The sequence below is a fragment of the Dasypus novemcinctus genome, chromosome 19 (genome assembly GCF_030445035.2).
Source record: "Dasypus novemcinctus isolate mDasNov1 chromosome 19, mDasNov1.1.hap2, whole genome shotgun sequence".
NCBI lineage: Eukaryota > Metazoa > Chordata > Mammalia > Cingulata > Dasypodidae > Dasypus > Dasypus novemcinctus.
This window is the reverse complement of record NC_080691.1, coordinates 17,767,617-17,795,260: the sequence shown is the minus strand read 5'-3', so window position 1 is coordinate 17,795,260 and position 27,644 is coordinate 17,767,617. Positions and strand designations below refer to the sequence as shown.

Here is a 27,644-nt window from a genome sequence, read left to right as displayed (position 1 = left end):
TCGTATATATGTACATATGCAACTTTACCAAAGTCTCAAAAAAATCTATAACCAAAAACTTTTTAAAAACCAGCAGAAACTCAGCTATAAGAAAAGTCACAATATTCACTCTACAAATATTTACTGTGTACCTCCTATATGCAAAGCAATGTTATCATAACATCAATTACAATGGCTCAGAAATCAGATGCCAGTTACATTTGTTTAGTTTTGAACTGTCTATAGTCATTCAAAACAGTAACTACCAATCCCTCAGTACTGCTCATCCAAAAAAGCCACTGATAAGCATGAGCACAGCAACACTGAGCCAACTTCAGACTCAGTGAAAAGTAGATCTACACTTACTTATTCTGAAGGGGCAAATAGGGAGGCATTTTCAGGGAATATGTCTGCTTATTCTACCCGTTATACCCCCAAGGAATAAGTGTAGAATAGGTGGTCAATAAAGACTTGCCAAATGAACATTAAGATTTTAGTCACTGGGGAGTTTTCTGATGTTGGAGTTTTGATGTCAGAGTTTGATGCTGAAGACTTAATTTAAGCTGGAGCCCCAGGAAGTCAGGATGCAGAGGAAAGAGAACCCAGAAAAAAGCAAGCCCCAGAAATGTAGGAACCCAGGAAGCCTGAACCCTCGCAGATTTGGAGCAACCATCTTGCTCCAAATAGACTTTGGTGAGGGAAGTAACTTATGCTTTATGGCCTTTTATCTGGAAATTGCTACTCCAAATAATACACTTTATTAAAAAATTTAAAAAAAAGGATTTTAGTAACATTAAACTGCTTAGATACAGTGGCATTTTTTCCACATTTTCACATGAGCACAGGTAAAAATATAACTCCACTATGTATACCAATACTAATACTAATCCATCTCCAAGTCACAACTCAATTCTCTACATGCTGCAAAGGATTCCAGGGAACCTACAATGACAGGCATATCATTCATTAAATACCCTATTAAAGATATTAAATACTCCATCTGTGACAATTTAATAGTTATACCTACATAAAATCACTTCAAAAGCTTAACTAGGAAACGGATGTGGCTCAAGTGATTGAGCACTCGCCTTCCAAATGGGAGGTCCCAGGTTCAGTTCCCAGTGCCTCCAGAAAAAAACAAACAAGCAAAACAACCAACCAAAGAAAAACTCAGGGAAGCCCATGTGGCTCAGTGGTTGAGTGCCACTTCCCACATCTAAGATTCCAGAACCTTTAAAAAAAAAAATTCACTGCCATGACAGATAGCCCTTCTTTGGAGCTGGTGTTTCTGCGTGATGGAATTGGACTCAGAGGGGATCTCTTTTCACAAGACTTGCATGCTACTTTATTGGAATTGTAGTCGGTGCTGGGTTTAAGATATATGTAGGGGATTTGAATCTCTGGACTGATAATATGACACCCAGGCCCAGAGCCTCAACAGACTTCAGCTCCTACACTTTGATTTATTGGACTTACTCCACTCAGCTAACATGGAGTTGAAGAAGGTCAACCACCACAACATGGAGCCTAGAGTGTCTACAACTGGAAGCGGGAGGAGTGCATCCAGTGCCCATATGGAATCTAAGCCCTCACTTGACATAGATGTGCAATGGACACAACCAATCCAATGTCCACAGAGAAAATGTGGAATGGGTGTGGGAACGGTAGCCATGGGGGCTGCTGGGTGTGGGGAACGGGAGGAAGAGATGAGATGTGGAGGCGTTTTCGGGACGTGGAGTTGTCCTGGATAGTGCTTCACGGACAATTACGGGACATTATAGATCCCCCCAGGGCCCACTGGATGGAACGTGAGAGAGTCTGGGCTATGATGTGGACCATTGACTATGGGGTGCAGTGATGCTCAGAGATGAACTTACCAGGTGCAATGGATGTGTCATGATGATGGGAGAGAGTGTTGCTGTGGGGGGAGTGGGGGGCGGGGGCGGTGGGGTTGAATGGGACCTCATATTTTTCATAATGTAATTAAAAAATAAATAAATAAATAAAAGATAAAAAAAAAAAGCATAAGCAAAAGCAGCACTGAAGATCATGAGAATAAACTCCATACATCAAGGATCACCACCTATTCTGTTTGCCACCACTTAACCACTGCCTGGCAAAGCACTTGGCATACAGGAAACACACCAACCAAAATACCAGCTAGCACTTACCACACTTTTTCTTTTTCTAATTAGAGAAGTTATAGGTTTACTGAAAAAATCATGCAAAAAACACAGAGTTCCCATATAACACCCTCATTATTAACACCTTGTATTAATGTGGTATACCTGTCACAACTGATGAAATAATACTATTAAAATGGTACTATTAGCTGTAGTCCAAGGTTCCCTATTTGTGCTGTACAGTCCTATGTTTCACTGTCCTATGTGTTATGGTCCTATGTAACATATATACACGTTTACTATGCTTTCTGTGGCATAACTTGTTTCTCATAAACAATCTTAGAGGTAGAAACTATTATTATTCCCATGAGTCAATATTTACCGAATGAATGACTGAATAGAAACTTTCCATACCTTATTTAATGAATGGACCAAAATGTTTTTTGCTCCAATATCCCTCAAATCTCTTTCAGCATCATATTTTAAATCATTTGAAACACTGAACCTGCCACCCAAGGGAAAAAAAAAAAAAGCAACACATATTAAATGCAAATACTATCATTCTAGCAGAGTTTAGGAATAAATAAAGCCATGTCTTGACAAAAATACACCTACTCATTAAAATCCATCCCCACAAGCTGAAATAATTATTTACAAAGGAAAGCTTCCACAGCCGGCCTTTTAACACTTACCATAACGCTCTTTTCCTACTCAACAAATAATTTTCATAGATAATTCCTGCTATTGTCCTTCCTTTTCCTACACCAGCACCATCACCTATTAAGAAGCCAGCACGATCTCCATTAGGTAGGAATGTTTCATGTTGCTGAAAAAGAAAAAGTTAGCAATTAATCTAATTCTTCAGGTATTCTGGCGATCATCCTTTCATACAATGTACTAGGAATATATTAATGTTCATCTGTTTTATATAAATGGGCAGTTTGGCTTTTAGTGTGGATATCTTTTAAGTATTTTCTATATATTCTGCTCTGCTTTACCTCTCATGCCCCAGGAAACTGAAATTAAACTAGTGAGCAATAACTGCATGATCAAATATAAACTTTATATGACATGTTAAGTAAAGAGAACAGTCATTTGGTCCTTCTTTGTTACAAGAAAATGGGATGAGAGTAGGACAGAAATCCTTCGAGATAAGTGGTAGCAACCCTAACTCACATTGTTTTAAAAGCCCACACAACACTCCAAAGTATGGTACCATATCACAATTTAGGTAATCATTTCCAAGTGGTATGGGCATTCAAATCTTTTCTAGCTTTCAGCCACTAGAAAAAAAAAAGGTACAACAAATACCTTTATATCTATGCTGTTAAATAATACTTCTATAGAATAGACTCCCAGGAATGGAATTGCAGGTCAAAGAATTTCGTATTTTTATTTTAACAGGTACTCCATCCAACGACTTCCAAAAAGCTCACGACATTTGTCATTTCCACTAACAATGCATTCCCCACATCCATGCTACCCCCTTTTTTATTTTGTAATACATAAAATTAACATTCAAAAGTTTTTCATGCAAAGAAAAATTACCCTTGGATTAAAACAACTATATTGTATGGACGATAAAAAATTAAAGTCTATTATATGTAGTCAAGAAATATTATTGTTCACCTGGGCTGCATATGTAATTGCTTCAAGCTGTAATGCAGATAACCAGCCATTATCAATGGTTTCTTCAGAAATTGATGTTTTGTACCAAACATCAGGAGGAGTAACACTGGATAAAGAACTAGTTTCCACTACTGCATCTGGGTGGCGAAGGCCAATTTTTACTAAATGAAGACAAATAAAAACATTTCACTTAATTATTGTAATAACATTTCCAGTATTAATTTCATTATAAGATAGTGCAATATTTTATCTGTAAGAGAAAATATACTAAATAACTATATAGTCTGAGCTTCTATAAAATTCACTGATGGTAAAGAAAATATGATTTAAAGTGGGCTAAAATGATCTATTTTTCAACTACATAGGATTTAAAAAGAGAGATTTGCAATTAAAAAGATCAAGAAAAACACCAACTTAGTTCATACCACCAAGTTCTCTAGGAGTAACAGAATGTAATCCTAGATATTAAGGAATTTAGCGACTTGAATGAATCATTCACTTCATTCTGTGACACAGGTTTGCAAAAGAAATAAGGTTAACTTTGAAAGGACATCTTTAACAGTAACTCACTCCCTAAAATTTACAACGTGAATAGTTGAAAGCATGGATAAACAAGCTTTTCTATAAAGGGCCAGATAGTAAATATTGTCAGCTCTGTGATTATTCAATCTCTTTCATAACTACTCAACATTGGTGATATAGTGTGAAAGCTACCACAGATTATAAATGAATAAACATGGCTGTATTTCCACATAACTTCATTTACAAAAAAAAAAAGACAGCCAGATTTAGATTGCTGAACTCTGGTTTAAAGGATCACAGGTACTCTTTCAATCCTTCTGTGATAACTATACTAAGAGAAAAAAGACCCATAAAACTTCAGACACTACAATCTACCTTTTAAGAGACCAGAAAAATATGGGATCTTGGGGTCTGTATTTAGCTGGTAAAGAGATATTTAAATTTAAATGGTACTTAATATAAGTGGCTTTTTATAGGAACCCTAAGTATATAATGACAAATTCCTGGCATAGATTTTTTTCTCCATCTTATTACCCTACAAAATGAATAAGTGAAAAATTGTATCTTAAGACTAAAAACTAATAATTTTCAACTTCATATAGTGGTCACTACAAAAAAATGAATCATGATATTTACACAAAAGGCGGAAATGACGCTAATGAAAAACAATGGATTCAAATAGTTATTTTGACTTAAAAAAAATTTTGTTTTTTAAGATTCCAATGTTTTTATGGTTTTAGATAAACTATATAAAGTATATAAAGCTAAGATACATATTTATATTTCTACAATTTACTATGATTTTATAATCACTGTTCACATGAGAAAAATTAACTCGAAACTGAATATCCTACGTTTTTTCATAGTTTTAAAAGACATTAACTAAAAACAAAGTTCTAAATTTGCATAGTAAAAAAGAAATGACAGTAAGAGATTAAGAGTTGATAAGTTATCTTTTGTTCTTTTTGTTTTGTTTTTTTAGGTACCACATACAAGGTCCCAGGGGTTGAACCACTCAACCACTTATCTGCATTGGCTCCCCTGAGTTGGTTTTTTCATTTTTTTGTTTGTTTTTTGATTTTAGGAGGTACCAAAAACCAAACCTGGGACCTGCGATGTGGAAAGTTACAGAATGTAAACTGCTGACACCAAGCTTTAAGGCACTCCACCACTTGAGCCACATCGCTCCCCATGATGAGTTTTTTGTTGTTTATTATTTTTTTAGCAATTTTTTTTCAAAGATACAGAGATCACACAAAATGTTACATTAAAAAATATAAGAGGTTCCCATATATCCCACCTGTTTATTATTATTAGAATAATAAAGATGCTCTAATATGACTGGATTGATGGATGTGTAACTGTGATTATACCAAATACCATTTGTTATACATTTGGATGGACTGTGTGTTTTATTATAATATATCAATAAAATTGATTTGTGGGGGACAAAAACCTTTAAGGAGATGCTTAAAAACAAATTACTATTAAATACACAAACGCATACACATATTAGAGAACTCACAGTTGTCAAACCTGAGGTACCCAAAAATCTAGGTCCTAAAAGATGACAGCATGGGGGTAGGGGAAGTTATTTAAGTTAAAGAGGAACCTGGAAGTCTTTCATTATTTTGACAAATCCCAAAGACATACATTTTATTGGCATATACTCTGCATAGGTTTCAGCATGACCCATTTCTTCTTCATCTTCTTCCTCTGGTTCATCTTCCTCTTTCACAACAGGAACCTTCTATAACAGAAAGAACACAATCAGACCAAAGTACAGAAACTAGAGGCCCAATCAACACAAGGTCTAATCTTAAGTAATCTTAAGTAGGATTCCCCCACAATCTTGAATCTTGGAAACATGATATACTGTGCATCAATATTCCCTAAGAATTGGATCACACATTGTGGCTTCCCTGCTTCTTTTTTTTTCCAATTCTCCCCTACCCTCCCCCTCCACTCCCAGAGATGTCTTCCTCGTCTATCTGCTCATCTTCTCTAGGAGACACTGGGAACCAAACACGGGACCTCCCATGTGGGAGGCGAGTGCCCAACCACTTGAGCCACTTCTGCTCCCTGTTGGTTGTGTTGTCTGCTAGTTGCGGAGGTTGCAGAATCTGCTCATTGTGGTGGTTGCAGCATTTGTGGTGTCACCTGGTTGTGGCATCTGCTCGTCTTCTTTAGGAGGCACCAGAACTGAACCCAGGACCTCCAATGTGGGAGGCAGGTGCCCAACTGCTTGAGCCACATCGCCCTGCTTCTCACATGCTAAGCAAAGGTAACTCTTGACCTACTCTCATCTCTTACAAACAAATGGGTCATAACACCGCTCCATTTTCCTTCTGATCAACCACTACTTTCCTCTTCAATGCTGGCCTCTACTTTCTCTGAAGCCCAGAACTCTCTCCAATCCCAGTCCCCACACTCCATGGTAGTTTCAGGACCAGAAGGAATAAGATGTGTGTGTAGGGGGAGGTAGATAAGCTCCAGCAGCAACACAACAACACAGATTCATGAGCAGAACCTCCATTTAAGTCTTATATCTCCTCTTTCCACTCAGTTTACCTCCCTATTTGTTTCCTTTCCCTCAGATCCTTTTTTTTTTTTTAAACACAATTCTTTTTTAAAAGGAGGCACGAGGGGTGGAACCCGGGACCTTGTATATGCGAAGCAGGCACTCAACCGCTGAGTTATACCAATTCCCTCCCTCAGATCCTAAAACCAAAATCCCAGAAAACACTGCATTTAAGAGTTCTTCTGGGGAAGCGGACTTGGCCCAGTGGTTAGGGTGTCCGTCTACCACATGGTAGGTCCGCGGTTCAAACCCCAGGCCTCCTTGACCCGTGTGCAGCTGGCCCATGCACAGTGCTGATGCGTGCAAGGAGTGCTGTGCCACGCAGGGGTGTCCCCCGCGTAGGGGAGCCCCACGTGCAAGGAGTGCGCCCCGTAAGGAGAGCCGCCCAGCACGAAAGAAAGTGCAGCCTGCCCAGGAATGGTGCCGCACGCACAGAGAGCTGGCATAGCAAGAAGACGCAACAAAAAGAAACACATATTCCTGTGCTGCTGACAACAACAGAAGTGGACAAAGAAGATGCAGCATACAGACACAGAGAAAAGACAACCGGGGCAGGGAGGGGAGAGATACAAATAAAAATAAATAAATCTTTAAAAAAAAAAAAAGAGTTCTTCTGAAGGACAGAGAATTTACATCAGACTTTTGCGTACCAACAGAAACAAACCTTGACACAACTGGGAGCAATATGGGCCACTATTAATAATTACACCAGGTAAACAAGAATAAGCACAGACAGTTCCAGGCAAACCAGGTGAATGGTAACCATATCCATAGGGTTCACTTGTGTTCCTCTATGGAATATTTTTCCTTTTTTTAAGGTACTAGGGGCTGGGGATTAAACCTGGGACATCATATATATCGGAGCCCAGTGTTCAACCACCGAGCCACATCGGCTTCCCTAAACTAGTTTTTTTGTTTTACCTGCTGTTTTTGTTTTTTTCAGGAGGCACCAGGAACCAAACCTGGACCTCTCATGTGCGAAGCAGGTGCGCAACCGCTTGAGTCACATTCACTCCCTATGGAGGGAGGAAAAGCATTTAAAATTTTTAAAAATAAAAATAAAAAAGATCCTGAATAAGAGCCTCTTTACTACCAGTAAAACTATCGGAAAAGCTCTTTATTAATATGTGTTTGTTCAAGAAAGTGTCAAGAAGTTGTGAAACATACCATGTAAGGGAAGATAAGGGGAAAATCTAATTAGAACCTAGAGGTAATGTCAAGAAAAGATGATACTGAAAGGTAAGGGCATCTCATTTTTCCATTTATTTACCTCAGTCTATAGGAGAACATGATGTCATATAAATGTTCAACAAATATTGAAAGGAAAAGGAAGACGAGGGATGAACATCTAATGACCATCACAATTCATGAATTCCTCAGGAAAAAAAAACTCCAAATGTGTTCAGAAATCATAGCAAAATGAGATACCAATTTAAGAAAATGAAGACAAAGTGGGCCTGGCCAAAAAGATCTAAATCGCAATTCTGCTGTTTCTTCATTGTGTAGCCTTGGGCAAATTACTCCCTCCCTCCCCTGGACCTATAACTTTTCACCTTTTCCTCACCTAAAAAAAGGGATGATTGAGATGATCAGGTAATGAATGCACAACTATGTGATTATACCAAATACCACTGATTGTACATTCTGGATGAACTGTATGCTTTATTAATATGTATCAATAAAATTGATTTGTTTAAAAAAGGAATGCATACTATGTCAAAATAACCAACCTTTTTTCTCCTTTGTGGACTAGAAAAAAATCACCAGCAGTATACCTGGAGGAGAAGCTGGTAATACCAAAGAGTCACAAAATCTAGACTCTAGACAGGTAATATTTCTAAATGAATGTAAACTGTTGACACCAAGCCTTAAGGTGAAGGAAAGACTAGAAGTGAAGAAGACTGTGGTAAACTGAGGATGCATGCAGTCACAACTCAACTTTAGGCAAGTGTTATCCAGGGTCCTAGTTTTCAAGAGAACCCGGAAATCAGGATTTTTATGCATTAGCAATATATTCAAAATTTTTCAAAATACTGTGTAGATTAAACAAAACACATCTGTTGACTGATTTTAGCCCAAAGGGGGCCAGGGTGCTCACTCTGTTAGATGTTTCTTAATTGCTAGGACAATAAAGGACTTCTGATACATTTTGAGTAAGCTGCTTTTTATGGGCTGGCCTGGAGTGGGAACAGGAGCACTATGTAACATTTCCCTCCTGTAACATTTCCTGAAGAAAGATGCAATTTTAGTTTCAAAAAACAAACTTCCAAATAAGCTGTTGGTACACAATTGCTAGGTAAAGTGGGAACTGCCAGCACTTGTTTAATTAGGGCCCCAGTCAAAACTACAGGTATGGATTGTCTCACTAATTCCATATCCTATCACCAAGTCCTACCATATGGTGGTGTTTCGTGCAGTCATCCTTTATTTTCTTTTCTTTCTCCTCATCCTTCTCCAATCCCTTTTGCAACTTACCTACCACTTCCTTTCTGGATTGCCTAATGCAACCTCCCAACCTGTGTCTCTCCCTGCCATCCCCCTTAATTACTAATAGGCCATTACACCTCCAGTGGCTCCTTGCTGATGCTGCACTCAACCAAAAAGTCCTTCAAACTCAATTTAGGACCCCTCCATACAGCATAAATCCACCACTCCCACTACTTTCAGCAAGCCAAGTACCCTGACTCATTGTCACCTAAACACAGTCACTCCCTCTTCTATGCCTATTAATACTCTAGCTCCCTTCTAAAACACCCTTAAAAAGTCTATCCATATTCAAAATCCAAGTTCTAATACATGTCTTCCAGAAAATCGTCTTCCCAGGTCATTCAAGTCCATGGAGGCCTCACCTTCCTCCAAACTCAACCCTTGTGAGCATCACCCTTTTAGTATACCTTATATTACTACTTAATTCATATGATTGTCAAATTTTATGTTCAGGGCAAGAGGAACTGTGCAGTTTACTCTGCATATTTCTTCCTGTAGGAATCTACTACAGAGACACAGAGTTATACACAGAAAGCTATTAAATAAACGTATAAAATCAATTCATCCAACAGAAGTAACACACCAAAGCAAAGTGTTAATAACGGGAAAACTGCATATGAGGGACATATAAGGGAACTGTGTTTTCTGCATGATTTTTCTGTAAACCAAGAACTTGCTCTAATAAAAACTAATTTTAAAAATTCAGTTGACCGATCATACATTTCTAAAATGTAAGAAAAAAATGTATCATAATTACTCATAACTAGATCATTATACGCTCTCACAGACCATAACTAGCTATACATTCAAGTTCAACCATAAGATGAACATAATTATCAAATATTTTTGGTTACATCATCTTTTCTTCTGATATTCACATACACAAAAAAAGATGTTAGTACTGCATTTAATAACATTCTATCAGATATGAGAGTTCTATCATTTGATTTAATGCTTATCCAATTATTTTATGTAGCTGAGTAGCTCCCCATCCGCACCCAAAAAGTTTTCTGAAGGTTGTTTTAAAACATTTTTAGTCAAGGGTGTTTTCATACACTTGAAAATATAAACATAGCTATTTGAAACTCACCATGGTTGGGGAAAAACTCCTCATTTTCACATCATTTATCCATATTCTTGCTACTTCTTTATTAGAAGAATCTTTCTTTACTGTACCATTGCTTACATCAGCTGGAGGAGAAATTTACATTAGGAGCTTTAATTTCTTTAAACACAGTTTTAAAAAGAAATCAATAAAGTTTACCCACTTCACAAACCAAAGAATACCAATCTGCCTATCATTCTTTTTTAAATTTTTAAAAAATTTCTCTCCCCTTCCACCCCTCCAGTTGTCTGCTCTCTATGTCCATTTGCTGTTTATTCTTCTGTGTCCAGTTGTATTCTTGTCAGCAGCACCAGCAATCTGTGCCTCTTTTTGTTGTGTCATCTTGCTGTGTCAGCACTCTGTGTGTGTGTCAGCTCTATGTGTGGCGTCACTCGTGGGCAGGCTGCGCTTTTTTCGCACAGGGCTGCTCTTCTTACAGGACACACTCCTTGTGCATGTGGTTCCCCTACGTGGGGGACACCCTTGTATGGCACAGCATTCCTTGCGCACATCAGCGCTGCATGTGGGCCAGCTTCACCACATGGGTCAGGAGGCCCTGGATTTGAACCTTGGACCTCCCATGTGATAGACAGATGCTCAATCCATTGAGCCAAATCTGCTTTCCTGCCTATCATTCTCTTAAATAAAACTTAAGGATGAAAACATCCAAAGCTATGTGCCTTAATGTAGGTAAGAATTACCTTTTAAAAGGCAGCAGTACTGCAGTGTCCCCGGCAAGTCGATATTCAATGTCCTTAGGAACTGCCAAAAAGTCCTCCATAGTGCCAGTACCATTCTACATTCCTACCAACAGTGTTATTCCTATCTTGCCACATCATCTCCAACATTTACAATTTTCCAACTTTTTAATAGCAGCCAGTCTAACAGGTGTGTAATGATATCTCATTGTAATTCTGATTTGCAGTTCCCTAATTGCTAGTGGTGTTGAACATTTTTGTCATGTGTTTCTTTGCCATTTATATTTCTTCTTTGGGCAGTTGTCTTTTGCAGTCTTTTGCCCATTTTTTAAGCAGCTTTGTCTTTTTATTGTTGAGTTGTATTATTTCTTTCTATATCAGATATGTGATTGCCAAATATTTTCTCCCACTGAGCCAGCTGCCTTTTCATCCTTTTGACAAAGTCCTTGGAGGTTCAAAAGTGTTTAATTTGGTAAGATGAAGTGAGATTAGTGGTTATGTAGGTCTGAGGAAGGAATGTTAAGGGGTAGAGAGTCTTTTTTTTTTTTTGGAGTAATGAAATTGTTCTAAAACTTTTGAGATAATGAATATACAATGTTGTGATTACACTAAAAGCCACTGATTATACACTTTGAATAGCTATATGTACAGTGGGAAAAGCATACAGAGATTGAAAGGTGAGGAATTTTCTTGTTTTTTATTATTGAAATAATGAAAAAGATTTAATAATGATTGAAGTGATAAACACACACAACTATATGATTATATTATACCAAATGCCACTGTATATTTTGGATGAATTGCATGCTTAATATATATCAATTAAGTTGATTAAAAAAAAAAAAAGCCAACAGTAATAACCAGAAATAGCAGCTATGTATAGCAGGGGAAACATACAGAGATTGAGAGATGAAGAATTTTCTTGTTTATCTGTGTTTTTATTGTTATTATTGAAATATTATTATTTTTTTTTTTTTTAAAGGTTTATTTTTATTTATTTTAATTCCCCTTCCCCGGTTGTCTGTTTTCTGTGTCTTTTTGCTGCGTCTTGTTTCTTTGTCCGCTTCTGTTGTCGTCAGCAGCACGGGAAGTGTGGGCGGCGCCATTCCTTGGCAGGCTGCTCCCTACTTCGCGCTGGGCGGCTCTCCTTATGGGTGCACTCCTTGTGCGTGGGGCTCCCCTACGCAGGGGACACCCCTGTGTGGCACGGCACTCCTTGTGCGCATCAGCACTGCGCATGGGCCAGCTCCACGCGGGTCAAGGAGGCCCGGGGCTTGAACCGCGGGCCTCCCATGTGGTAGACGGACGCCCTAACCACTGGGCCAAAGTCCGTTTCCCTGAAATATTATTGAAATAACAAAAATACTCTAATAATGAGCTAAATGACGAATGCACAACTCTGTGATTATATCAAATACCACAGATTATATACTTTGAGAAAGAAAAAAAAGTAGCAGTCTTTCTTCTCATTAATCCCAAAGACCCTAATGAAAAGCAGCTTCCCCAAATTGCTGATCACCCACAGGTTCCTTGGGAGTCAGCCAAGATGCTGCCCTGTAGGGAAGCGGATTTGGCCCAACGATTAGGGCATCCGCCTATCTCATGGGAGGTCTCAGGTTCAAACCCAGAGCCTCCTGACTGACCTGCGTGGTGAGCTGGACCACGCACAATGCTGAGTGCCGTGCCATGCAGGGGTGTCCCCCACGTAGGGGAGCCCCATGCACAAGGAGTGTGCCCCGTAAGGAGAGCCGCCCCGTGCGAAAAAGTGCAACCTGCCCAGGAATGGCACCACACACACGGAAAGCTGACACAGCAAGATGACACAACAAAAATAGACATAGATTCTGGGTGCCACTGACAAGAATACAAGCAGACACAGAAGAACACAAAGTGAATGGGCACAGAGAGCAAACAACTTGGGGGGAGGGGGGTGGAAGGGGAGAGAAATAAAAACTAAAAATAAATAAATAAAATAAAAATCTTAAAAAAAAAAAAAAAAAGATGCAGACCTGGATGACAGCTAGGTCAGGTCCACAGCCCTGCTCTCTATGGCAGAAAATGTTGCCATAAAAAGGGAAATGAATCCTAAGACAGTTAAAATGATTTCCTAACTGGTATGTACCTGCCAATTTGTATGTAGTTAGGTTCAGGAAAATGACCTTGAGAGGAAAACTATAGTCATCAAGGGTACAACAGTTATGGGCCCAAACACAAAGATTAGATTATGTGAAAATTTTATTTCCCTTTCACACAGGTAAGAGTTAGTTTTACTTCATCCTACAAGCACTTCTTACCCATTTCTTTTGAATGTTCCTAGCCCTAAACTTCATAAATACAAGTACACTATAACTTCCAAGCAGCCAGTTTTGCCACAAAATGACAATGTTCTGTTTAAGTATTAAAACCTGTCCCCACAATTAAAGAAAAAAAAGAAGCTTTTTGAAAGGCGATATCATCTATTCAACACCCATCACCTCATCCCAAGAACATGGTAGGATGCTATGTATGAACTAGTATAACAAGTAAAAATTAAAAGGAATATACCTTACAGCTTACTCCCATTGCCTTCATTCTATCCCCTTGATCCCAAAACACAACAATCTCAAAGAAACTGCTCTCCTTCCCTCCCCTAGCCCCCCCAAAAAACCCAACTCATTCTGATGCTAAAAATGAAAAATAAAATAGTGGTCAGGTCAGGATACAACTGAGGACAGAGTTAGTATTTCCTACAGTGCCCACCATCATATTGTTATGTAACAGGGATTCAAATACTCTTTTAACTCAATGGAGGAGGGAGGGAAAAAAATCTCTCTCAAGAGTTCACATTTTTCAGTTTCTAAAACTAAAACAATACTTAAAAAACAAAAGTCAAGTTAAAAGAAAAAAAGACTGATTAATTCTATCTTATCATTTAAAACTACCTTACTACACTGACTACTTAAGCTTCCTCTGACCATTCCATTTAAAATTGAAACCTCTTCCTGCCCCATACCCCGTTTCATTTTTCTCCATAGAGCACTAATCCCTACCTGACATGCATATACTTCACTTATTTACTTTGCTTACTGTCTCTCCTTTTTCCCTACTAAAACGCATGCTCCATGAGATTAGAGATTTCAACAGGATTTTTCCCAGCCATGGCCTCAGCACCTACAGCAGCAATTGGCACATAGTAGGCACTCAGTAAATATTTGTTGAATGAACCAAAAAAAAGCAACTCCACTCAGGAGGATCTCATTGATTGCCACAGTAAACAGTGCCTCAAGTGTGGGGGGGAGGCTCCTGAGGTCTCAGAGCCATCTAGACACTATAGGCAGGACAGACAATCTCAGGAATTCGGGACCCTGTCAGTGGGCCTTACCTTGGAATATATTTTCCCCAATGTAACTGAGTTAGACTCATTTATAATTTCCCCACACATGGCTCTTCTGCCCCTTTTATTTGAACCTCTATCTGGCATGACACTTATTAGATATACATCCCAGAGACTTAAATCTTCTGGCTGTTCATATGCCAGTTGAACCCTGAATCTCAGCAGAATATCAACACCTACTCTCCAATTCATTGGTCTCACCCAGGACCATTAACAAAAGGATGATGATAGACAATACCCATCCCAAAAAAACAGAGTATCTACAACCGCAAGCAGACAGTTCCATCCATCGCCCCATGGGATCTAAGCCCATTCTCAATCAGAAATAGCGTGGACATGACCATCTCAAAATCCTCAAGATTGAGGAATGAACACACATTAAGGGGGGAACGCAACTATGGACCAAAGCAGGCTACTTATTCTAGTAATGGAAGAACTTGTAACACACTGATATTAAGACAGTGGTCACCAGAGGTTCTGAGGGGAGGGAGAGGGAAAAATAGGTGTAACATGGAACATTTTTGATACACTGGAATTGTTCTCAAGACACTGCAATAACGGATACAGGCCATTATACATTTTGCCAAAACCTATAAAATCGTATGGTGCAAACTATAATGTAAACTACAGACCATGGTTAGTAACAATGCTTCAATATATTCATCAGTTTTAATAAATGTATCACACTAGTGAAAGATATTAGTGGGGAAAAAGTGTGAGAGGGGGAGGAGATAGGGTATATGGAAATTCTCCTATGTAATTTTTTTTTTTTAAAGGAGGTACTGGGGATTGAACCCTGGACTTTGTACATGGGAAGTAGATGCTCAAATCACTGAGCTACACCAGCTCCCCAACCCCTCCTATACTTCTGATGTAACATTTACGTAATCTAAAGCTTCTTTAAAAATAAAATTCAAAAGAAAAACTTTTTTAAAAAGCAACTCCAGAGAAGAAAAACTAAAAAATCTACACTCCTAATGCATAAATGAATTACTAAAAGGGTATGTTCAAATATTAAGCTTTTTTTCCCATTAAATCTATATCTATATTTAAAGTATTATGGATTAGACAGTAATGGCTGTAGAACAAAGAATATTCTAAATTTAAAATCCCCTGAATTACCCTTATGGTAGGGTGAACTATATGGTATGTAAATGATCTCAATAAACCTGTTATAAACAAGTATGGGTACTCACTCCTGTAAGAAAATACTGTCAATTATTTTATAATGAAAGCACATATACTTTAAAAGAAAATTTACCAAAAAGACAACTACCAACATGTAATAAAACCAATTACATCGTAAACTTTAGAAGTTATAGTTAAAGTAGCAAAATGTTTAAAGCCTGCTATCTAATGTTTGGCCCAAGGACCAACGGGATCAGCATCTCCTGAGAGTTTGTGAGAAATGCAGAATCATGAGCCTCATCCCAGGCCTAATGAATCAAACTCTACTTTTGAACAAGATCTCCAGGCACATTAAGTTTGAGAAACACAATTTAAAGAATTAAGAAAAATGTTACCTGGTTATTCATACTATGTAAACCCGAAAAGACCTCAGTTGCCAATGGAGGCACTTGATAATTCCACAGCTGGGTCTAAATGCTCTAGACCCAAGGTTTATAAATTTTTGTCCCCTTGAATTGTGTAAAAAGAATAAGTGTACAGAGTAAAGCAGATAATATATTTCTTACCCAGTACTTATTTATAAAGATCCAAACAAAGCTTTAAAAACACAGACATATCTTACTCGAGGACAGATAAGTGAGTGCTCCCTTCGGCAACACATATATTAAAATTGGAACAATACAGAGAAGATTAGCATGGCCCCTGTGCAAGGATGATACGCAAATTCGTGAAGTGTTCCACATTTGAACACACAGCGAATGGACAGTGAGCAGACAAGGGGGGGATAAATTGAAAATAAATAAATAAAATAGGACAGTTGATACTTATTGAAAACAGACTTACTAGCTGCTGTTGCAACTGGCTGAGCAATATTAGCAGGCGGCTTCAGTTTCATGAGTTCATTAAGACTATTATTTTTAAGTAGATCTTTCAGCTGAACCTGGTCTTTTGCAGGTGCAGAGGTCATGGCATTTCGTACTGCTGGAGCTGAGACTGAAGGGCGTGTGTTTGCAGTAGTCTGGATAAACTTTGTTAAAGTGATGGTTTGCCTATTAGTTGTTACAGGTGGTGTTTTAGTCATTACAATGGTAGATCCCAAGGTTGGAAGCTGATTTATTTGATTCAGCACAAATGTTGTAGTAGATGGAGGTTGCTGCTAAAAAAGAAAAAACATTATACCAGTGAGAAACGCATTATTCTCTAGTGCAGAATATATCTATAAACATAGATGACCATTTAAAAATCTAAAATCTACCTTTATTCTTAACTATTGGTATGTCAATGTAAAATAAATATAACTAGCTATAAACTGCCAAGTAAAAACCCACCACTTTGAGGAAAAGAAGATACAGAATTAGTGTGACATTTTTTTTGTTTGTTTGTTTGTTTGTTTTTTAAAGATTTATTTATTTATTTTCCCCCCCTCCCCTGGTTGTCTGTTCTTGGTGTCTGTTTGCTGAGTCTTGTTTCTTTGTCCACTTCTGTTGTCGTCAGCAGAACGGGAAGTGTGGGCGGTGCCATTCCTGGGTAGGCTGCACTTTCTTTTCACGCTGGGCAGCTTTCCTCACGGGCGCACTCCTTGCGCGTGGGGCTCCCCCACGCGGGGGACACCCTTGCGTGGCACGGCACTCCTTGCGCGCATCAGCACTGCGCATGGGCCAGCTCCACACGGGTCAAGGAGGCCCAGGGTTTGAACCGCGGACCTCCCATATGGTAGACGGATGCCCTAACCGCTGGGCCAAAGTCCGTTTCCCCAGTGTGACATTTTAAATAATCATCAGAGAGCAAGCATAAAATGGACTATCCCAAGAGAACTGTGATGTGTGGTAACCCTATATAATAGGAATAAAAACAGAAAGTTCCCAGCACTGCCCCAGCTAGACAAATAACTTAGGCAAAAAAACACAAAACCTCTGTAGGCCGGGGCTTTCTGAGGCCCATTTTCCCTTTCTAACATTCTATGATTTCCTGGTACGAGGCTTACCTTGCAATCCTATAGACTATGCTAATGTTTAGAATTGAAAAAGGGGAAAGACAAACAAAAACAAAAAAACAACCAAGCATGTTGTGTAAATGATCCAACCAGCTAAATTACAAATGTTAGTAATAATGTGTGTGCTACCTCTGAGCCCAAGACAAAGCTACACAGAATTATATTTTGGGAAGCGGATTTAGCTCAACTGATAGAGCGTCCACCTACCACATGGGAGGTCCAGGGTTCAAACCCAGAGCCTCCTCACCCATGTGATGAACTGGCTCACATGCAGTGCTGATGCACACAAGGAGTGCCATGCCACGCAGGCGTGTCCCCCATTTAGGGGAGCCCCACATGCAAGGAGTGCACCCCGTAAGGAGAGCCGCCCCATGCGAAAAAAGCGCAGCCTGCCCAGGAGTGGCGCCACACACACAGAGAGCTGACGCAACATAAAGAGACACAGAATCCCAGTGCTGCTGACAAGAATACAAGCAGGCACAGAAGACACAGCGAATGAATACAGAGAGCAGACAACTGGGGGGGGAGGGGGGGAGGAGGGGGGAGGGGGAGAGACATTTTTTTAAAAATCTTAAAAAAAAAAAGGCATTTTTTTTGGGGGGGGGGAAGAAACTGACAAAAATGCTAAAGAAAAGATATGAAGACTTGAGAATAACAATCTCTGTGACCGCAAGTACAACTGAGATACTTTCATAAACTTAAGTCTCCTTCTACTTCATTTCCTCCTCAAACTATTTATTTCTCCATGACTCCATAACAGTCTTGATTATTAATCATATTTAAATAAAACTCTCAATAATTTAACACATTATCAAATTTTAACCAGTTTGCCCAATAATTTCATACCACTAGGTAAAGTTAATAATTGCTACGTTTAAGGTAAAGTTTGAAGAACTCTATACTGAAAGCATGATTATGATCACATAAAAACTATATACACTGGGAAGTAGATGTGGCTCAAACAGTTGGGCACCCACCTACTACGTGGAAGGTCCTGGGTTTGGTTCCCAGTGCTTCCTAAAGATGAGCAAGACAGCGAGCTGAGAGAACAAGATGGTGCAACAAGGAAACACAACAAGGAAATATGAGAGATGCAACAAACAGGGAACAGAGGTGACTTAAGTATTGGGCACCTCCTTCCCACATAAGAAGTCCCAGGTTCAGTTCACAGTGCCTCCTAAAAAAAAAAAAAGACATGCAGACAGCAAGCCCAAACAATGAGGGAATTAGGATAAATAAAATAAAAAAATTTTTAAAAATTATATATACCAATGAATATAAGCCAAAGGACCAAGCAAAAACTGAAAACCATAGTGGGATGTGTATTTCATCTTTATTTCATCAATTGTATATCCTCTGTCATGAATAAACTCAAAACATTTTCTATTTATTTTGTTGTAGTTACTTTTTTCTTTTTTAAGATTTATTTATTTATCCCACCCCCTCATTGTTTATGCTCACTGTCTGCTCTGTTGGTTCATTCTGTGCTCATCTTCTTTTTTAGGAGGCACCAGAAACTGAACCCAGGACCTCTGAAGTGGGAGGGAGGCACCCAATGGCTTGTGCCACCTCCACTCCCACTTGTTGTGTCTCTTCATTGCGTCATCTTGTTGCATCAGCTTGCTGCGCCAGCCCACTGGTGTCAGCTAACTGTCTTGTTCATCTTCTTTAGGAGTCACCGGGAACCAAAACTGGGACCTCCCATGTGGTAGGCAGGCACCCAACTGCTTGAGCCACATCCACTTCCCCTAATTATCTTTTTTTAACATTAAAAAAAAATTTTCTTTACCTAATTATCTTTTTTTCCCCCAAAGACTTACTTTTTATTTCTCTCCCCATCCCCTCCCCTGTTGTCTGCTCTCTGTGTTCATTTGCTGTGTGTTCCTCTGTGTCCGCTTGCATTCTTGTTAGCGGCACCAAGAATCTGTATCTTTTTTTGTTGTGTCATCTTGCTGCGTCAGCTCTCCATGTGTGCGGCACCATTCCTGGACAGGCTGCATTTTTTTTTGCACAGGGGGCTCCCCTACATGGGCGACACCCATGTGGCATGGCACTCCTTGTACCCATCAGCACTGCGTGTGGGCCAGCTCACCACACAGGTCAGGAGGCCCTGGGTTTGAACCCTGGACGCCCCATATGGTAGGCAGATGCTCTATCAGTTGAGCCAAATCTGCTTCCTTACTTACTTATCTTTTGATCAACATAACTAACTTAAGAATGAAAGAAACACTTCACAAAGCTGGAGCTGAGGGTAGGACACTGACAAAGAAGTAGCAAAAGGCAGAACCAGTGAGATAAAACTTTTCATACTAAAAGGTTATTTTCTTATTACATTCCTAAATTATTTAGTAGTAATACCAAATCCCAACAATTCTTACCCTAACATTTAATAGTGCTGGAGTAGGTACCGTCTCTGGTTCTTGTTTAACAGGAACTGCTGCTTCAGTCTCCAAACTTAGTTCTAGTGCACTAAGTGGTACTGGCTGGGGAGAAAATAAAGAACCAGAAAGAGACATAAAGAATGATGATAGTGAATTCTATTAAGAATAAGAGTTCCATTTGTTTCATTAAGATAAAAGATGTCAAGCTTTATAATCGAATTGAACGTAAAGTCACTGATTTCAGGAATAAAAGTAACAAGCATGAAATCGTAACAAATAGCTACACTAACACTGGAATCTTATTTTTGCTTTCAGAGAATATGAACAGTGAAACTATGGGAGAATGTTCCTGTAAAGCAAAACATAACTATTAAGGAGATTAACTATCATCCCAGAAGAACTCAAAACAATCCATATCTTACTGCTACATATATACTAAAATTAAAGCTAAAAAACCTCAATTTTCATCACAAATATTTTCCCATATCATGAAGACTCAACAAAAAACTAACATTCATATACATATCTAAAATTAAGGCTTACTAAATATCCATTTGTGTGTGTGGAAATAACATTAAGGAAAAAAAAAAGAGACTGTGGAAACTCTTACCTGAACTGGAGGGGTAGGTGTTGGAGTTCCAAGTCCTGCATCTCCACCATCAATATCAAAGAGATCATTTGGACTAATTCCACTTTCACTCAAAGCAGCAAGCAATAAATCTTGCCCTGGCTCCACCATCTTTAGACAAAATATTTAAAAATTAAATATGAATGTTTAAAACAAAGTGACAAAATTATTTTCCTAAATATAAACTTTCCATTTAAATTATAAAATAAAAAAAAATTTTCTACCAGACCCATTGTCAGTATTCATGAAGCTACTATGTGCGAGGCAAAGAGGATAAAAGAGAAATACTTCTTGATCCCAAGAAGCTCACAAGATGGAAATGATAGTCAAGTACATAAATCACAGGAAGAGAGAGAATGGACTATATGTCCACACAATGTGAAAGAACATGAAAAGGAAATGTTGAACTTCACCTGGGGAGAGAGGTCACCAAGATGACAACAGAGCTGAGTCTCTAGGAGGAGGAAATCACCAGGAGGACAAGGATCTTCTGGACAGCAAATTCAAACTCATGGAGGCTTGAAAGAATTTGGCAGTCTTTAATAACTATGTTTGAGCACTTCAATACGGCAGAAGTATGAAGTTCAGGCAGAAGATGGCAAGTGACGAGGAAGATATCACCCACAGCTTTATTTTCTTTTTTTAAAGATTTTATTTTATTTCTCTCCCCTTCTCCCCACACCCCGCAGTTGTCTGTTCTCTGTGTCCATTCACTGTGCGTTCTTCTGTGACCGCTTCTATCCTTATCAGCGGCACCAGGAATCTGTGTTTCTTTTTGTTGCGTCATCTTGTTGTGTCAGCTCTCTGTGTGTGCAGCCCCATTCTCCAGCAGGCTGCACTTTCTTCCACGCTGTGCGGCTCTCCCTATGGGGCGCACTCCTTATGCGTGGGGCTCCTCTACGCGGGGGACACCTGTGTGTGGCAGGGCACTCCTTGCATGCATCAGCACTGTGCGTGGGCCAGCTCCACATGGGTCAAGGAGGCCCAGGGTTTGAACCGTGGACCTCCCATGTGGTAGGCGGATGCCCTACCCATTGGGCCAAGTCCACTTCCCTCATCCATAGCTTTAAACACCAAGCTAGAGAAGTCATTTACCATTGTAGTCAGGTTTGTTATTCAGAAAGATAACTCCTAGTAGTGTGGAAACAAGTGAGAAGAATAAGATAAGAAGCAGTCTTAAGAGACTGCTACAGCAGACCAAGACAAAGATGACATATTTTAATGAAGGGTACAGAGAGAAAAAAAGAGGATGGATTCCAAGGTATGTAGGAAGGTGAATCCATACGATTTGGTATAAATAAAAGGTCAGAATGAAAAGGAGAATAAGACTATGAAGCAGGAAGTGGATGTGGCTCAAGGGATAAGGCCTCCCCCTATCATATGGGAGGACCCAGGTTCACTCCCTGGGGCCACCTGGTGAAAAAGAAGAGGAGAAAGTGTGCCTGTGAGGTGAGCAAGTGCCTGTGTGGCAAGTCGAATGCCAGCAGGGCAAGCCAAGTGCCTGTGCGGTGAGCCAGTGCCTGCACAAGTGAGTCACACAAGACCATGACGCAACAAAAGAGACGAAGGGAAGAGTCAAGGTGAAGCGCAGCAGAGATCAGGAACTGAGGTGCACAATTGACAAGGACCTCTCTCCACAAAAGAGGTTCCCAGGATTGAATCCCAGTAAATCTTAGAGGAGAAAGATGAGAAGAGAAACAAAAAGAGAAACAGATATAGAAGACCACACAGTGAAAGGTCACAGACAGCAAAAAAACAGCAAGGCAGGGGAAGGGGAGGGAGAGGGAAAGGGGGAAGAAAAAGAATATGGAGCTTGCCAGAGAAAAAGCATGAGCCAATAAATGATTAAAGTTAAGTCAAGAGAAATGAAATTAAAAAATAATAATAAAATGTGAAGCCAGGTGACCTGAGGTTTAGACAAAAATGCAGGCAGGGAGAGGGAAAAAGGTATGATATGGGGGCATTTTCGAGACTTGGGGTTGTCATGAACGATATTGCAGGGAGAGATACAGAACATTATATATCCCGCTATAACCCACTGAATGGACTGGGAGAGAGTGTAAACTACAATGTAAGCTACAATCCATGCTGTGTAGCAGTGTTCCAAAATATATTCATCAAATGCAATGAATGTACCACACTAATGAAAGAAGTTGTTGATGTGGGAGGAGTAGGGAGTGTGAGGAGTGGGGTATATGGGAACCTGTTATATTTTTTAATGTAACATTTTGTGTGATCTATGTATCTTTAAAAAAGAAAAAAAAATTTTAAATGGAAAAAAAAACACATGCAAGTAAGTTTTAGATTGGGGTTTTCCAACTACACTCTGAAAGAGATCAATATATTTCACACCAAAATGGATTTTCACCCATTTTGTAGGGAACAAAAAGCTTAACAAAGTTTTCTCAATTTTAACTTTTCTCATTAATTTATCCAAAATAACCTAATTTATATATACAAACGTAGGAAATCTGACCGTACTTGTTTTTCCCAGAAAACTAACTTCAAGTTACATAAATATTAATTTTCAGCTAGTCCGCTTGTTCTCAGACTGTGTAATAGATTTAAATGTCAGTGTATTATGAATGTGCCACACTAATGAAAGAGGTTGTTGATGTGGGAGGAGTGGGGGGGTGGGGAGTGGGGTATATGGGAATCTCTTATATTTTTTAATGTAATCTTTTGTGTGATCTATGTATCTTTTAAAAAAACAATAAAATAAAAAAATAAAATACTAAAAATTTTTCTTTAAATGCCTGTGTATTATGTCTTACAAAAAGGATGGTGTTAGCTAAGAGTACCACGACTTTCAACATATAAGAAACACTGTTTTAGATTAAAGCAAGGTATTTAACAGAAAAATCTTTGATTAGGTCTACATCACACACATTTGTGTACTGTTTAAACTTCAGTTTTTTTTTTTTTTGTTTTGTTTTTTTTAAAGATTTATTTATTTATTTATTTCCCCCCTCTCCCCTGGTTGTCTGTTCTTGGTGTCTATTTGCTGCGTCTTGTTTCTTTGTCCGCTTCTGTTGTTGTCAGCGGCACGGGAAGTGTGGGCGGCGCCATTCCTGGGCAGGCTGCTCTTTCTTTCGCGCTGGGCGGCTTTCCTCACGGGCGCACTCCTTGCGCGTGGGACTCCCCCATGCGGGGGACACCCTTGCGTGGCAGGGCACTCCTTGCGCGCATCAGCACTGCGCATGGGCCAGCTCCACACGGGTCAAGGAGGCCGGGGGTTTGAACCGCGGACCTCCCATATGGTAGACGGACGCCCTAACCACTGGGCCAAAGTCCGTTCCCCTAAACTGCAGTTTTTAACTGAAATATGAACGTGTTTAAGGTGGAAACCACAGACATCTAGAAATGAAAACATGGGCAGACTTGCTGTTTAAAGAATGGGAAGTAGGACAGACTCTTCCAAAAGGGATTTTTCCAAAATTCTTCAGAGAAAAGAAATCTAAGGGAAAAAAAAAATTGTGAAAAGGGAGGGAAGGGAACTGATAGTGACCAAGTATCTTTTATGAGCTTGTCCCTGGTATTGGGCTCTTCGTATACAGGAAATATCTAAGCCTACAACAATCCTGAGTGAAAATAGGTTTTATCATAATTTTAGAGCTAGAACTGAGCTCAGAAAGGTGTAATCGTCTGCCCCAAATCACCCAGACAGAGACTGGTAGTAGAAGATTGGAATCTAAATAGTTCAAACTCCCAAAGTCCATGCATTCTCTCTTTCAAATAAGTAGATCAAGAAGTTGATGTTCGTAAGGGGATTTGGCTCCACTGATAGAGCATCCGCCTACCATATGGGAGGTCCAGGGTTCAAACCCAGGGCCTCCTGACCTGTGTGGTGAACTGGTCCACACGCAGTGCTGATGCGCGCAAGAAGTGCCATGCCACACAGCGGTGTCCCCTATGTAGGGGTGCCCCATGCACGGCAAGTGTGCCCTGTAAGGGAGAGTCACCCCACGTGAAAAAAGTACAGCCTGCCCAGGAGTGGTGCTGCACTCACTGAGTGCTGATACAGCAAGACAATGCAACAAAAGAGAGACACATTCCTGGTGCCGCTGACAAGAATACAAGCAGGCACAGAAGGACACACAGCAAATGGACACAGAACAGGCAACGGGAGGGGGAGGGGAAGAGGGCAGGTGGTGCGCAGCGGGAAAGGGGAGAGAAATAAAATAAATCTTAAAAAAAAAAAAAAGGTGATGTTGGTAACCTATGAAGTTGCAATACTTCATTTTGGAATAAAAGCCAGACTGAGGGAAACGGACTTTGGCCCAGTGGTTAGGGCGTCCGTCTACCACATGGGAGGTCCGCGGTTCAAACCCCGGGCCTCCTTGACCCGTGTGGAGCTGGCCATGCGCAGTGCTGATGCGCGCAAGGAGTGCCGTGCCACGCAAGGGTGTCCCCCGCGTGGGGGAGCCCCACGCGCAAGGAGTGCGCCCGTGAGGAGAGCCGCCCAGCGTGAAAAGAAAGTGCAGCCTGCCCAGGAATGGCGCCGCCCACACTTCCCGTGCCGCTGACGACAACAGAAGCGGACAAAGAAACAAGACGCAGCAAACAGACACCAAGAACAGACAACCAGGGGAGGGGGGGGAAATTAAATAAAATAAATACATCTTTAAAAAAAAAAAAAAAAAAAAAGCCAGACTGAGTTTTGCTTGGTGGGTATAGAGTGTTTTTAAAAAAAAATAAAAAAAGAGTTCAGACTGAGATTAAAATGGGCGGGAGCATAAGTATTACAACAGCAAGATCAAATTATGAACAAATTAGATAATGGAGAAGAGAAAGAGGAAAAATGTCCTTAACATGGATTTAAAGTAAATATTTTTTCAAATGACATAAATCAATGTTTCAAAAAACAATTTCAAAATGACTTGTGGAAATAGAGCATCTTGGTCCACTTATTCCTACAAAAATCCTTATCCAGATTAATGGAATGCCAAAGACTACTAAATAGTAAATATTGGGAAATTTATTTACACACAAAAAAAAATACATTGTCTTAAACCAATGACTCCCAAACTATAGACTACAGAGACCCTGGAGGCCAAGGGATCTATTAATCCAGGTGGATTTTGAGGTATACTCAAAAGCACAAAAACAATATTAATGAATGAAATGCAAATTCACTAAAAAGTGTTACTGAGTTCACAAATGCTCATTGTTAAGAAGATAAAAATAGATCTTCTTAACAATTAGCATTAAAGTACATAAACTATCATCATCAAAGGATGAGATGTCTGGGGAAGGAACCTTTTGATGTTCATACAAGAAAAGATGAGCAAACAGTTATAAATACTATCAGTGACCTGATCAAAATTCAGTCATAGGAAGTTTGAGACTAATAATACTAAACTAATAATACTAAAAGATACTATGTCTTTTTTTTTTTTACGGTATTGTCTTTTATAAGGTATTATGAAAGAGGTAATCTTATTTACATCTCCCTTAGCTGACTGGGCACAAATTCTCTACTTGCTCTTTTCGGAAGGGAAAAGGGGGCGGGGGGGGGGGGGGGGGGGGACGGACAGAAAAAACAGAGAGGGACCTTCTCTCTTAATTCCTTTAGGCAAAACCCTTAATATATAATCACATTCTTATTCTAAAACTATTACAGACTCACAGAATTTCAGTGTTCAGGATGAGAGACACCTTAAAGTTGGTATTAGCCAATCTCCTCCTCCTCACTTCACAAATAAGTAAAGATTTATTCCTGGATCCCACAAACAAACATTTTTAATTTGAACCCACCAAGTATTATATAAATGCTAAATAAAATAAAATAAAAAAGAACCGTGTAACAGTGTGTCTAGAAAGGAGTTCATAGATGGCAGGTGACATTTAACACACAGCAATCTACAGTGAACAAAAAGGGTCAAATTTTAGCATAAATACATTTGAAAAAAATCACATATTTCAAAACAGTACACACCTATGAAAGCTTCTAGGATAAATAAGAAACAAGGATACTAGTAGAAAGAAACTAATAGCTATCTTTGGCTGCAGGAGAATATGAGAAACAACAGCCAACTAGAAGAAATGATTCAGTTCCCATTAAGAATACCAACACTAAAACACTTCAACAGAGACAAGGTTCCTCTTGTTGAGAACTAAAGCAGATCTTTATAGTTCTGAGCAGATACAAGTGTAGATCTCCATGTCGGTAGCATACCACTGTGGAGTCAGGCTGAATACTTGGATTCAGATACTTGCTACCTCACGTACCAGTAGTGTGATATGGTCAAATAATAACCTCTATGATTCAGTAACCTCATCCTAAAACGGGAATAAAAGTAGAAACTACCTTATAGGGTTGTAGTGTTGATGAAATGTAATACTACCTGAACTAAATGTTTTGATAAACATTAGCATTTTGTCCAAAAGATGTTATTTTCCATATCACTGATGATATAGCACTTTCTCAGTCTCCAAATTTTATTTGCTGGCAATCCACTCAATAATTAACTTCCAAATTAATTCTATAAAAATATTAGTTTCCCTTTTATCTAAAAGTTTCACACATCCAGTTCATCCAGTTAACCAGTTAGTGTGTCTAGAGGAAACGGGCAGACATCTTTAGATGTGTACATATTATATCACTCAGCAAGTATCTTGGCTTGAACTAATAACAAAAAAGGATTTTTCCTGATTATTTAATAATGCTAGACCCAGCTTCAACTTTGCTTGTATGAATGACAGACATGGCAAAAGAATGTTTAAGACGCTGAAGGACTAATGATTGTAGGATCCACTCAGAATTTAGCTGTTATAATTCATCAGTATTTATTAAATGCCTACTGTGTGAAGGTTCTTTAGGAACATCAAGAGAGAGAAAGTAGTTATAAAGAAGAAAAAGTAAAGGATTTTCTTTACCTAAAAGGATATAATCTGTATTTTTCAACACCTACCACCAAAGGGAGCAACTGTTCAGTAAATTAAACCCCCTACACACATATCATGCATTTTCACTGCAAAAACCATAGGAAGAATGGATTCACAACGTACAGATTA

At 39.3% G+C, this 27,644-nt stretch overlaps 1 protein-coding gene and 1 non-coding gene across 3 annotated transcripts in view; one reads left to right on the top strand and one right to left on the bottom strand.

The window, feature by feature from the left end:
* Window positions 1-27,644, bottom strand: part of SBNO1 (strawberry notch homolog 1) — a 73,270-nt gene that overhangs the window by 42,010 nt on the left and 3,616 nt on the right. For both annotated transcript variants that reach the window (XM_071209765.1, XM_058281274.2), the window contains exons 3-10: window positions 20,610-20,738; window positions 19,997-20,101; window positions 16,469-16,781; window positions 10,412-10,512; window positions 5,907-6,003; window positions 3,732-3,892; window positions 2,795-2,928; window positions 2,517-2,607 (exon numbers count right to left, since the gene is read on the bottom strand). In XM_071209765.1, the coding sequence (XP_071065866.1) occupies window positions 2,517-2,607; window positions 2,795-2,928; window positions 3,732-3,892; window positions 5,907-6,003; window positions 10,412-10,512; window positions 16,469-16,781; window positions 19,997-20,101; window positions 20,610-20,738 (1,131 nt within the window). The remainder of the gene's footprint in view (window positions 1-2,516; window positions 2,608-2,794; window positions 2,929-3,731; window positions 3,893-5,906; window positions 6,004-10,411; window positions 10,513-16,468; window positions 16,782-19,996; window positions 20,102-20,609; window positions 20,739-27,644) is intronic.
* LOC111764338 (U6 spliceosomal RNA) lies at window positions 16,266-16,372 on the top strand. The gene has a single exon (XR_002796973.1). It is a non-coding gene; the product is annotated as a U6 spliceosomal RNA (small nuclear RNA).